This window comes from Sinocyclocheilus anshuiensis, unplaced genomic scaffold (assembly GCF_001515605.1).
Source record: "Sinocyclocheilus anshuiensis isolate Anshui unplaced genomic scaffold, SAMN03320099.WGS_v1.1 scaffold976, whole genome shotgun sequence".
NCBI lineage: Eukaryota > Metazoa > Chordata > Actinopteri > Cypriniformes > Cyprinidae > Sinocyclocheilus > Sinocyclocheilus anshuiensis.
In genome coordinates, this window is record NW_015552538.1 from 2133645 (window position 1) to 2146505 (window position 12861).

General features: G+C 37.7%; 2 protein-coding genes across 4 annotated transcripts in view; one reads left to right on the forward strand and one right to left on the reverse strand.

Annotated features, from left to right (window-relative positions):
* The first annotated feature begins 22 nt into the window (after window positions 1-22).
* Window positions 23-8915, forward strand: cpap (centrosome assembly and centriole elongation protein). 3 transcript variants are annotated; one of them, XM_016454274.1, is made up of 15 exons: window positions 23-112; window positions 1852-2241; window positions 2528-2642; window positions 2830-2977; window positions 3069-3156; window positions 3504-4812; window positions 5523-5646; window positions 5806-5971; window positions 6084-6338; window positions 7289-7370; window positions 7500-7681; window positions 7876-8016; window positions 8240-8324; window positions 8402-8522; window positions 8604-8915. In XM_016454274.1, the coding sequence occupies exons 1-15, from the start codon at window positions 92-94 to the stop codon at window positions 8794-8796; spliced, it is 3420 nt and encodes a 1139-aa protein (XP_016309760.1). In that variant the 5' UTR covers window positions 23-91; the 3' UTR covers window positions 8797-8915. The 3 variants fall into 3 exon arrangements, with proteins under 3 accessions (XP_016309760.1, XP_016309761.1, XP_016309762.1); XM_016454275.1 differs by having other exon boundaries at window positions 7524-7681; XM_016454276.1 differs by lacking the exon at window positions 23-112 and adding an exon at window positions 803-907.
* Window positions 8916-9499: 584 nt separating this feature from the next.
* The window catches only part of rnf17 (ring finger protein 17), a 39588-nt gene continuing 36226 nt past the window's right edge, over window positions 9500-12861 (reverse strand). The window contains exons 33-37 of the mRNA XM_016454333.1: window positions 11431-11545; window positions 11091-11229; window positions 10487-10673; window positions 10066-10172; window positions 9500-9987 (exon numbers count right to left, since the gene is read on the reverse strand). Coding sequence (XP_016309819.1) covers window positions 10077-10172; window positions 10487-10673; window positions 11091-11229; window positions 11431-11545 — 537 coding nt within the window. The 3' untranslated portion in view covers window positions 9500-9987; window positions 10066-10076. The remainder of the gene's footprint in view (window positions 9988-10065; window positions 10173-10486; window positions 10674-11090; window positions 11230-11430; window positions 11546-12861) is intronic.

Sequence of the window (12861 nt, forward strand, 5' to 3'; positions counted from 1 at the left end):
CGCATGTGCGCACAGAATGGCATGACATGCTGCTCCAGTTAGGACTTTGGCGCCATCACCAGGACTGTTTCTGCTATTACAGCACACCACAATGAATGTACCTGGAGGCAAGGTGGCGAGATTGAAAAAAAAAAGGATGTTGACTGTGATTGATTTTCTTGCTAAACAGAACATCTAGGAGTCAACGATGAAAACATTTTAGTATTACAAAAGATAAATAGAGATGAAGATTACTCAGACAAACTGAGGCTAATGTTTGAAACTGATTTGCATTGGTCAGTAGTCTATACAATCTGCTGTAGGTTCTATAAGTGAACATTCATCATGAACGTAATCCCAATTACACACTTTTTATATTTTCTGAGAGAAATGCTTGTGGTTCTCACCTATGCAGCTGGTTCCTGGTCGGTTGCCACGGTGTTGCTGTGCTGTTAATGTCTTCTGAGGAGTTTTATGCTCGTTGCTATATTGTTGAGACTTGAATGCATCCTTCAACTCTATGGATGTATTGATTACACAATTAAGTTTAATACTTTTGAGTTTTGTTTCGCTGGTTTTGAGTAATTTAATGTTTCCATGTTGAAATGAAGACATAGCTCATAAATATTCATCTACTTCCGTTTGTCTCATTGCGTTGTTATTTTTCAAAGCTCATTAATACTAATATTAAAGCCTTCACCACATCTGTGGGATCCGAAAATTAGTCCCTGGCAAACACGACGGAGGGGAGGAGCATAGCATAGGACAGGGTTTCTGACTTCAACTCCCATCATGCACCGGTGCTTGCGGTTTCATTCGTCAGTCTCGCGGGCTATGCTTTGTTATGGCGGTATCGTTCGAAACTTACCAAAGGTCAGACCTCAACTGCTGAAATATTTAAATACCCGAGTCGGCAACCCAAACCAAGGTATGGCATATTCACCCTCATCTAAAAACCTCCGATTTAAAAAAAAATTATATTGCATCGAAATCTGGCTTTATATTGGAAAACGATGACAATCTTGCTGTTTGCTAAAATACTGTCAAATAATTGCCGAACACATTCACGGTGTCAAAACTGTGCTGCCTAACTTACCCAGACAGGATTTTGTTCGTCACTGACGGTATACTAGACTTATAGATACAGCTAGTGTGTCATTTCAGTTTATTTGTATTCAGTGGTTTCCATTAACGTCAAATGCAGCTGCTTCAGAAGTAACTTAACTACTAACAGACAGACATGGTTTACTTGAGTGTGTTGTTTAACGTTACCTGAAATAGAGCGCTTTTTTATTACGTAATGGGATAAACGTAAGATGCTAGGAATTTTATATGGGTTATACCCCATCTCTAAAAACTGTCTTGTACAGTTAAATGACCTCTAACTTAACCAACTCGATGCTCTTGGGACAAGACTGTAGGAGCAGTTTATTTATAAATACATAAAAATTCACTTTACAGTGTACCTAATGATAACATATTTGTTGTAGTCAATGTTGAAAGTGAAAATGTTATGGGGTAAGATGCGTCACCCATTTAATCTCGCAAACTGCACATTATTATGGGCCCTTTCTATTGTGCTCACATAGAGATGCATAAGAGGAAAGTGAGACGCAAAGTAAATTTCCTAAACGCTGGGGTAAAATGTATCTTAAATATTCTAAAACTATATGGCTCATCTAATGATAATGAACTTCGCATTTAAATGCAGGAAATAATATTACTGTAAAAGGTGGCACAGTTTACCTCACTCCCCTCTACATAAAGCAATAAAATTCTCTAATCTCTTATCTCTCATCTCTCTGTCTGAATAACTCAATGGAGTTAACATGACCAACAGTTTTAACTGTATTTGTGAACCCTCCTTTTCAGGGTTTGAGCCAGGTCAGCGTCATCATGATGTCGTCTCCAGCTGGACTCCAGCAAGGGCAGTTTCACTTCCTTTCCCAGTGGATGCCGGACAGCTCCCGCGCTGGGGTGATATTACACGGGTCCCCGGGAGAAGCCTGTTCAGGGTCCGTCCGGAGCAGCGGCAGTCTGGTGGTTCAGGATCCAGACGACTCTTTCAGCTGTCAGTTTGCCCCGCTGCCCCTCTCCCGGAGCAGCAGCTGTGCCAGCGTAGATGTGTGCAGTCCAGGTGGAGGTGGCAAGACACTCAGGGAAACTGAGCTGTTTGATGCATCTTTAAACTGTGAGATGCAGAGTATTCAAGATGTTTTAAGAAACACACGGGATCTGCCATTAATAGCTAAGTTTGAACAGGTGGGTTGGGGACCTCTGTTAATATTACTTTTGCAATGATGTTGCTTTATTTAATTTGTCTGCTTGTTATTTTCTTCTTGGATATTTTAATCAGGGTTAATTTCATCTCATATGTCAGATATAAGGATGTTTTATTAGAAAAGTATTATGGTATTGTACTCTTTATCACAATTATGTACATTTTGATTTCTTATTAAGAATGTGTTTCTTTATTGTTGCATTTTAAGCAACAGTTATTCAGATGTTTAGTTTTGATAGTAATCTAACGGTATATTTATTTGTCCAGCTGAAGCAAATGCAACATCGCATGCAAGAGCAGCTAAAAGCCCAACAGCAGGAACAGCTGCTTAGACTACAACATGAACCACAAAGACTTCTGGGAAAACCACAGAATACTGCAGGTATGTGATTTATGGTACATGTGTCATTCATCTGTACACAAAGAGCTCTTATTTAGTACATGGTGTTAAAGCATTTTATTACACTATAAATATGCATAAGATTGGGAGGGCTAAACTTCACTTCATATGGTTGATAACCAGTAAGACAGGTTGAGATTTGACCGGCTCTCTTCATTTGCCGCTTTAGAGACCACTAGGTGGAACCAGGAACAAAGTGTGGTGGAGATGAACAGTGGACATGACGACAGTGATCGTAATTATGATGAATCACTTCAGTCCACTATTGAAGAGCAAACTCTGTACAGAAAAGTGTGTGACTCAGAGCCACAAGACCGGTAAACTTCAAAACCGTAAGATTGAATACAATGCAATGGACAACTGCAGTGTGTCAGTCTGGTTAAAGTGTTAAGTGTGTGTCCATTTTAGACCTATCAAATCGGGGTTTGGTGGGAGAACATTTGAAGAAATACTGGAAGAGCAGCTCAAGATGGAAGACCAGAAACTGATGGGCAAGGTCAGTTACAGAACACAAGGTTACTTACTGTACAAACCTTAGCATGAATTAATGTTGTTCATGCTGAGAATGATGTGTCTAGCTGAAGACTGAAGATAAAATGTCAATGATGTTTGGAATCAGTAATAAATACCATCAAAACTTGTCAAGTGTTGATTTTGAGGTACAAAACAACCAAGAGTTTTTGCTATATTTTATAAGCACCTTTTGAGATATAGACATTTGAGCAAACGAATTATGATAAGTGTAATATTAATTGCATTTTTGTAGCTTTTTTTTCTTGGATTGGCCTCATCTTTCTTCACGGCTCATCGTCTTCTCGTCTTTTTTCATATTCACTTATGTAGAACGCTCCGGCTGAAAGCGTGAAGGTGAAAAGACCCTTTCTTAAACGAGGAGAAGGTCTGGCCAGGTTTACCAGGGGAAAAGCCACTGTGCCACCACACAGAAAAAGTCCACCTAACCCCAAGCCCTCCTCATGTCCAAATCCAAAAGTTTCCCAAGACCTGGACATGAGGTCCAACAAGAAGAACTCTGTCAAAAACAAAACCGAACGCTTAAAATCCACACATCCTGTGATCCAACGTAAGACTGCTGTGCTCAACAAAGGGAATATTCCTCAAAATAAAACCACAGCGCCAGTCGCCAAGATGACCGTTCAACCTCGTGTTCTTGTCGGACACCAGAGTGAGAATATGAGCCACATCTCAGCTCAATTCCAACAAAAACCTGATCCCTCGTCCAAGCAGAAGATCAATAGTGTCACCACAGCAGACAGCAATAAGGCAGGAGAATGCAGTGGTGTGGAGGATAATGCATTTGTTGCAGAAAACTCATTTGAGGTGTGGTTCACAGAGCGGAGACAGCGCTGGGAACAAGATCACCAGCGTGAGTGTGTCGAACTCGGAGAGTTTGAGTTGCTGGAACGAGCAGCGGATGAAATATCCTTCTCCAGCAACTCGTCCTTCATCAGCACTCTCCTTCAGAGAGACCGCAGGCGTCTCTCCTCCACACCCATCAAAGCGACCAGTCAATCTGCAGTACCCGCAGTAACTCCTGAACCCATTTTGGGTCCCAGTGCACCAGTTCCTCCTACAAACACTGCGATACAGAGAGACATCATTAGCATAGGACCGAAAGAACAGAGAGGGTTCTCCGAAGAGGAAACCCATGAAAAGTTGGATGACAACTCATTGAGTAGTAATTCAGGGTTGCAACCCTTTCCCAATCCACCCATAACCCACTGCTTTCAAGTGCCTACCACTCTGCCTTATGATAAACGCACATATCAAGACGGGGATGGTGCCAGCAGTCCAGAGGAGGATGAGAGGAGTTTGAGTACCAATGGAGACTCTACTCTCATAGAATCAAGGGCCCAGTTAGAGTTTGATGACGATGATACCTGGAATGATCCTGAGGAGGAGTCCTGTTGTCCTGCAGAGGAATCCCCATCAGAGAGGGCTCTGAAAAGGAAGGTTGCCTTCTCTAAGGGGGTAAAACCAGGAGGTGGCAGTCCACATGCAGTTGGAAATCAGAAAGAAGCCCCACCGACATGCCAGTTGGTATCAAAGCTGTTTCCAGCGCTCAAGCCTAAACCTTCTCCTCCGGTAACAGTGGTGCAGGAACCACAGAACATGCCCAGTGAAGAAGGAGCAGGTAACGCTAGTAGTTTTGATGCTTTTCATACAGCTATCAAATGTGCTTTTTTGATAACAAAACAAAACAATGTTTTTGCTAGGGATGCGCGATATATTGGTACGATATTGTTTACTGCAATTCATTTGTAGAATTTAAAACGATTGTTTTAGTGTTTTATTTTATCTAGTTAAAACAGTATAGAATTGTAATATAAACCATTTATTCAGTTATTGGTTGTAAATGTAAATACAATTTTCTGCTTATCAGTATCAGCAAGTGTGATTCTCTGCATTGAATCCACTATTTTCCTGTTTATCTCTGTGAAGCTGCTTTGAGACTATCTGTATTGTATAAAGTGCCATAGAAATAAAGATGACTCGAGTATAGTGTATGAAAGCTTTCAGTACAAATTAAATAAAATATTGATATACATTATCATTTAAAAGCTTGTGGTCAGAAAAATGTTCAAGTCTCTTTAAATGCTTACCAAGGCTGCTTGTTTATGATCAAAAATACAGTAAAACCACTAATATTACAATTTTAAATACCTGTTTTCTATTTTAATACATTAGATAAGCTTTCCCATTTTTTTTAGCCACCATTCTCCAGTCTTCTGTCACATGATCTTCAGAAATCCTTCTAATATGATTTGGCTCTGAAGAAACATTTCTTCTTATTAATGTTGTAAGAAAGTACGCAGTAAATCCTGAAACTTTAAGTATTTTCAGCTCAATCAAGACTTCTTCGTGAGCGTTTGGTGGAGCTGGAAACTGAGATTGAAAGGTTCAAATCTGAGAATGCAGCACTGGCCAAACTAAAGCAGGAAAACCAGGACACGAGAGATAATCTCAAGTATAGTCCCTTATTTTTCTTGTTCAAATACAAAAAAATTTATATTTTGATATATTTCACTACTGTTCACAGCTAAACTGCAAATGACTGTGCAATATGAATGTACAGTTATTTGTCATGCCGAAAACATTTGATCTGAAAAACATTTTTCCCATACAGAAAAGAAAAGGCTGAATTAGAAAAGAAGAGGATGGAGGAAATTGCAAAGTGGGAGGAGTTTAAAAGGGAGGAACACAAGAAACTGCAGCGTGAAAGGAAGCTTTTTGAAAAGCATGCAGCAACTGTGAGAGCAAGACCTGATAAACAAGAACGAGATGAGATCCAGGTCTGGATTTATTATCGTCTTTTGGAAAAGTATCATTTGGACACTATCAGTTCTGCTTATTAGAATTAGCTGTTTTATGTGTTTTAAGTCTGACTGTTTATGTCTGTATCAGGCTCTAAAGCAGCAGTTAAATGTGCTGCAGGAGGATTTGCGCAAACGAGAGGCTCGTTGGAGCAACACACAGAGTCGTCTCCGACAGCAGGTAGACGCTCTGAGTGCAGAGAACGCGTCCCTCAGAGACCAAGTGCGGACACTCGAGAAACTGCGCCTCAGTGCGTGGAAGAGTGCTGAGAAAGAGAAGGAAAAAGGAAGGTTCTCTGTGTCTAGCAATAAAACTAGTACTGGATCCAAACGTACAGATTCAAGGGTAAGAGTAGGAGTGGCGAGTCTGAAAGATTTTTGCACCCATCTGTTTATACATACACTGCTGTTCAAACGTTTGGGATCAGTAAGATTTTTAATTTAAGCTTCTTGTGCTCATCAAGGTTGTATCTATTTGATAAAAAAAAAATACAGAAAAACTGGAATTTTGTGAAATATTATTGCAATTTAAAATAGGTTTTCTATTTTAATATAATTTAATATATAATTTATTCATGTGAAGCAAAGCTGAATTTTCAAAAATCATTCTAATATGCTGATTTATAATCAATGTTGGAAACAGTTGTGCTGCTTAATATTTTTTGGGACCAGTGATATTTTTTCAGGATTCTTTGATAAATAAAAAGATAAAAAGAAGTGTTTATTCAAAATAGAAATTTTGTGTTACAATAAACACTGCTATTCAAAAGTTTGGGGTCAGTAATTATTTTTTTCCTTTAAAAAAAAAAAAAAAAATTATTACTCAGCAAGAATGTGTTCAATGGATGAAAGTGATAGTAAAGACATTATTATTAAGCTTATATTGTTATATCATTACAAAAGCAGCACAACACTGATAATAAATGAGCATATTAGAATAATTTCTGAAGGATCATGTGACACTGACGACTGGATTAATGGCTGATAAATTCAGTGCTACATCACAGAAATAAATTATATTTTAAAGTATATTAAAATAGGAAACCAATATTGGAAATTGCAATATTTCACAATATTACTGTTGGTTTTTTTTTCTGTATTTTTGGTCAAATAGATAACGCCTTAATGAGCATAAGAGACTCCATTAAAAATCTTACTGATCCCAAACTGTTAAATGCAGTGTATATAAACACTTAAAAAGCTCAACTAACTGTAAATTGGTTATTTAAATAACTTACAAACATGCCTATAAATGTGTGTAGTATTTCACACCGTCTTGGTATGTTTTTGTTTAAGAGTCCCTCTCAGAGTTCAAAAAACAACAGCAGCAGCAGCAGAAAGGGAAGTCCAGAGACACAGAATCCCCTCACAAACTCCGGTATTTTCATACTTCAAGATTACTAATGCATACTTTTTGTGGTTCTAACCATAAAAATGTCTTTTATTTATATATCTGTGTTCTTACATTGTGATTGCCATGTAGCATGACTCTGTTGATTCACCACAGCTTTTTTCCCCGAACAAATGAAAGAGAGTATCAGCTTCAAATATGAGCCAAGTCCAGTGGAAACCCAGTGTTTGGACGGACTAGTTACGACTGAGATGAACCATGATGCTCCACTAATTAACTCACTCTCTGCAATTGTACAATCAGAGAAGGAACAGGAAGAGATCACACAGTCAGACAAGGTACTCTCTTTAGCTCCAACTCGAAGTTTCAACAAATTCCAGATTGAGGGAATGCCATTTCAAACAAAACTGAGCCACCGAAACCCCCTATCAATTAAGAAATTGTAGAAATTATGGTTACGTTACAAAATGATCAATATATCAACTTTCAAATGGAATTCAGGGTCTAAATCAGATATTCATGTATGTTTCAGATTGAGAAGGTGCTTCCTGATGGAGGCCGACTTGTTGTTTTTCCAAATGGCACGAGGAAAGAGCTTTCTGCTGACGGACAGACAGTCAAAGTCATGTTTTTCAATGGGGATGTGAAACACACAATGCCTGATCAAAGAGTGGTGAGGAATAGACTCTGAAATTATGAATGTATTCTTATGACGTTTGCACCAGTGTAATGGATCAGTTATTTATATGTAAAAACACATTCCACTATTTTATATGCTAGAATTAAATGTTTTAAGTTTTTTAGTATAAAGAGATTGACTTTGAACTTGCAATTGAAAATAAGTGAATTTCAAATCAGGTAATCATTTTAATTAGTATCTTTTTTTTTTTTTTTAGATTTATTACTATGCAGAAGCTCAGACTACACACATTACCTATCCAGATGGGATGGAAGTGCTTCAGTTTCCTGACGATCAAACAGGTGGGCCTGAAATTGTTTTAAAATGAAATTTTTAGTCAAAATTTTAAGTCTTAATCTTCCACTCTGTCTTTTCTCAGAGAAACATTTCCCTGATGGTCGTAAGGAAATCACTTTCCCCGATCAGACGGTCAAGACACTTTATCCTGATGGAAGAGAGGAAAGTGTTCTCACAGATGGAACAATAATACAGCTGAATCCGTGAGTAAACTCAGCCCTCAACCCCAATGTGTTATAATAAACAGTCACGTTAAAGTCACACCATTTTTATTCTGCTTTCAGGGATGGCAGTAAGGTGATCCAGTTTAACACAGGTCAGCGAGAGAGCCACACTGCAGATTTCAAAAGACGGGAGTATCCAGATGGTACGGTTAAAACTGTTTACTCAGATGGACGGCAAGAGACACAATACCCGACAGGACGTGTGCGGTTAAAAGACGCACAGGGTCATGTCATTATGGACACTAAGGCATGAAAGACCCAAAATAGTTTTATTTTAAATGAAAGGAAAACAAATGGACTTGAATGAAGTTGAGTGAAATATTGGTATTGTGTAAATGTCAAGTATTTAAATAAATCTTTGTATGTTGTGTTTAACAGAGTTACACGTGAAAAGGTAATACTTTTAGAGATAAAATAGGCTTGATGCCATTAGATGAACTGTACGGTATGGTGGATTACCATCATTCACACAATTAAAGAGAATATGGACATACACTATATTGCCAAAAGTATTGGAACACCCCCTTCTAATGAACAGGTTTGACTATAGTAATTACCACGAGTACAAATCTTAATGTTAAAGCATATAATGATATTCTGGGGAATTGTGTGCTTCTAATTTTATAGCAACAGTTTGGACAGGAGCCTTTTCTATTCTAACATGACAGTGCCTAACATTTAATTAGGACTTGGCTTTCTGCAGACCAGTCAAGTTCTTCCACACTGACTGAATCAATCATTTCTTTTTGAACCTTGCCTTAAAATGTTAGGCACTGTCATGTTAGAATAGAAAAGGCTCCTGTCCAAACTGTTGCTATAAAATTAGAAGCACACAATTCCCCAGAATATCATTATATGCTTTAACATTAAGATTTGTACTCATGGAAATGACTAAAGTAGTCAAACCTGTTCATTAGAAGGGGGCGTCCAATACTTTTGGCAATATAGTGCATTTCATTCATAATGTTTAGGGTACTTAAAGGATGATGATTTAAGCTGATGAATTGTGAAAAGGTTCTGCAGGATACTTCTGGTAGTGGTCTGAAGATAAAAGTGCATCGATTGGTCAAAGTCTGCTATGATTGATAACACCCAAAATTTCAGTCAATTATGATTTGGTACAAAAAAACTTGAGCAAGTCAGAGTCTACAAGAGTTTTACTTCAGCTCTGCTCAACATACAGAGACATTATATTAACAAAATATTTTTGCTACTTTGAAGCAGTTTTGAACTCGAACAATAAAAATAACTAACATAAAATTAGGCATAGCTGCACAAACAAAACTGGCTAAATGTTTTAACATAAAATGCCTGCACACAAAAGTAGCATAAAACCCAAGTGCTTGAACATAAACTGAGACATACACTAACATAACCAACATAAAATGTTTTGCTGTCTCAGAAGCATCTATGAAATCTGATGATCTACAGCATCACTGACAACCTACGGAAACAGAAAAATAACATGAAAGAAACAAATGTTTAGACCGTTTCCTTCAATTAAATTTACTTTCACTCTTACCTTTACAAGATTTATGCATAATCAGCGAGGCCTTTCTCCACAAGAGGTCTGTGGACGAGTGTCCCTCCCGCATTGTATAACAGCACAGTCAGCTGTGGTTCAGTTGCCTGAAAATGCACATTTGGATAGTTTCACATACATTTTCATGCAACTGCTTTGAATAGAAAGAAAAGTGTTTTGCATTGTTACTAAGTGTTATATGACAATTTGCTCCCCTTTGTTTGTCCTGGTTAGAATATAAATGCACAGTTTCATTAAAAGTTCAATTCAACTATCTTTTTATTTTCACCTTCACTGAGTTGTCAGATCTACTCTATTTAAAAGCCATCAAGAGTGATCAGATCATGAGCAGATTGTCAAAAATGCATGTTAAGCCAGGTGTAAAGGCAGACACATTTCCCCAACTATGAATGAGGCATACAGTGACCACTGCAGTGAGCTCTCCGTTCAACAGGTCGATCATCTCCATCATGGCTCTCATACTCCACTCAGGCCGGTAAGGTATCCTCTCCGACTCCAAACACACATTTGTCGGTTTGAAGCCTGCTAACTTGACATAAACTGCTGCACATGGGAAATGATGAAGGGATGCAGGGAGTTGCCGCAATCTGCAGTGACACACAAGGCATTTTTTGGGATGTTATTTGATTTTAAAATGCTTTAAAAATGCTTTTATGATTTAAAGTAAATTTTCCAATTTGTTACATTTACTGAAATTAAATTTCAAGAACAAAAAGCTGGATATATGAAAGAATTTTAAGTGTAAATTTTAAGACCTGGTCTTTATATGAAATGTTGCTGTCAGGCTCTAAAATATTTAATCTAAATTTCTATTTGTGAATTAAAAAAAATAATTTTAATAAATCCCTGTAATCACGAACACCTACAAAAGTTGGGAGTCAAAAAGGTTGAGAACTACTGTTCTAGTGAACCTAACTGAACCAAATATTTTTTACATTCCTACAAGAATGAAAATGACTCAAAGTATTAAAATATCAACAGCTGATTAATCTTTATAGTCTTACTTTTGTGTTGGTAAGATGTCATCCGAACCAAAATCCACATGTCTCACAAGGAGCTTCACAGAAGGAGTGAGTTGAGAAAAACCCAGTAGCTTCGCACGATAATATTTACCATCGCTGTACTCAGCCAGACAGGGACACTCTGCACACAAACACAATTAAAAACATCCATCTATTCGCCAAGCCATTTAGCCTCTGTAGGGCCACAGGCAGAGAACGAAAAACATATGGTCTCAAAGTTTCTGGAATAAATTTGATAAAATAGGCATGTATACAAACAAAATACCACAGAAGTGTTTGCATACACTGAAATGAAAAATGATCAAATGACAAATATAAGCACCAATGGGGAAGTCTGTCAGCAGGCTCAGATTTTCTATATTCTCATTCACACACTCGAGAGCTTCCTCCAAACTCTCTTCCTGCTCCTGAGTCTTATCCAACACACACAGGAACACCTGCAAGCACACATTAGATTCAATGAAAGCAAGAGATTGTAAAAGTGTGGACACATTTACCATTGTAACGGTTGCAAAAGAAATTCACAACGGCTTCATGGTTTGAAGAGCTGCTTGGTTTGAAAGTGACCCCTGTGTCAGCTCTGCTACATACATCTCTACACTTAGCAATTTACCATTCTTGCCTGCAAAATTTCATCTAATACTGGTGCTAATTAGGACCAAATCTTTGAGACATGATAGATTCATGAGCAGCTTTTTTTTGTTTTTGTTTTTTTACATTAAATTAATGTCTGATGAATGAGGCCATATATTCATGTAACAAAGACCCATCAGCTCTAGGGCTGGCTAATAATTCAATATCAAAATATATCAATTTTTTTCAATAATGATGATGATTTTTAAACATTTCTGATATTTCAAAATGCATTACCAGTGTTTCCCATAAATTGATTTATTTATGGCGGTTGACTTTGAATAAACATGAGCACTGCACATTTCAAAATCAAAACACGGCGTCTGTGTTTTATATGAATGTATCTTTGAAGAGAACCGACTGTCTTCTGAATAGTTTCAATGGCATTTTCATTTTATCTGATACAGGAGTGTTCATGAGCAGAGCTGCTTTGTTTGCAGTCGTTACCGGGGAAACCACCGTTTCTGCCAGTTAAGGCTAGAAGGGATACATATGGTGCTACTGGGCATGCGCACATCAATACAGCATAATTTTTGTCACACTGTACAACAGTGTTGGGCAGTAACTAGTTACTAATAAGATTTCAGTAATATTAGTTACCATCCATAAAACAGCTTAGTTACTTTTAATGTCTCATTGATGCTGATTTAAAATCCAACTATCAAATAATTCCTAGATTTATTTTCATAATGTTCATGACTCGCACATGCACAAGGGTTGGGTAAAAAATATCGATATCTCGATATTAATCAATTCTCATTTTTACGGAACGATATCGATTCTTAAATCCTAAGAATCGATTAGTCTAGCCTGTTTTCAGTTAATGGACACCCATCCAATAAATCACAATAAGCATTGTGCTTTGGTGCTTTTATTATGAAACAAAGTCTCAGATTTCAAATTCTGTCCATTGTATTGCAGTATTTAAACAATAAATGCCGTTTTGGCGCGGTTTAATGTGGAGTGACAGATCGCTGTGGCACCTCAGTTCAACAGACGCAGCAGTGCGAGGCGCACGTTAACTGATCATCTCCTCCACATTAATACCAGTTTCAGCACAAAATAAACATGACTAAACATCTGAAGGCAAGTTAAAAGAAAGAGTACAACTTTACAATCC

Bases quoted from the DNA above. Each gene is read 5' to 3' on its own strand.
- cpap (XM_016454274.1), top strand. From the start codon at position 92: ATGAATGTACCTGGAGGCAAG. The intron at 2,643-2,829 runs GTATGTGATTTA...TTGCCGCTTTAG, and splicing joins AAAACCACAGAATACTGCAG to AGACCACTAGGTGGAACCAG. The intron at 8,325-8,401 runs GTGGGCCTGAAA...GTCTTTTCTCAG, and splicing joins GTTTCCTGACGATCAAACAG to AGAAACATTTCCCTGATGGT.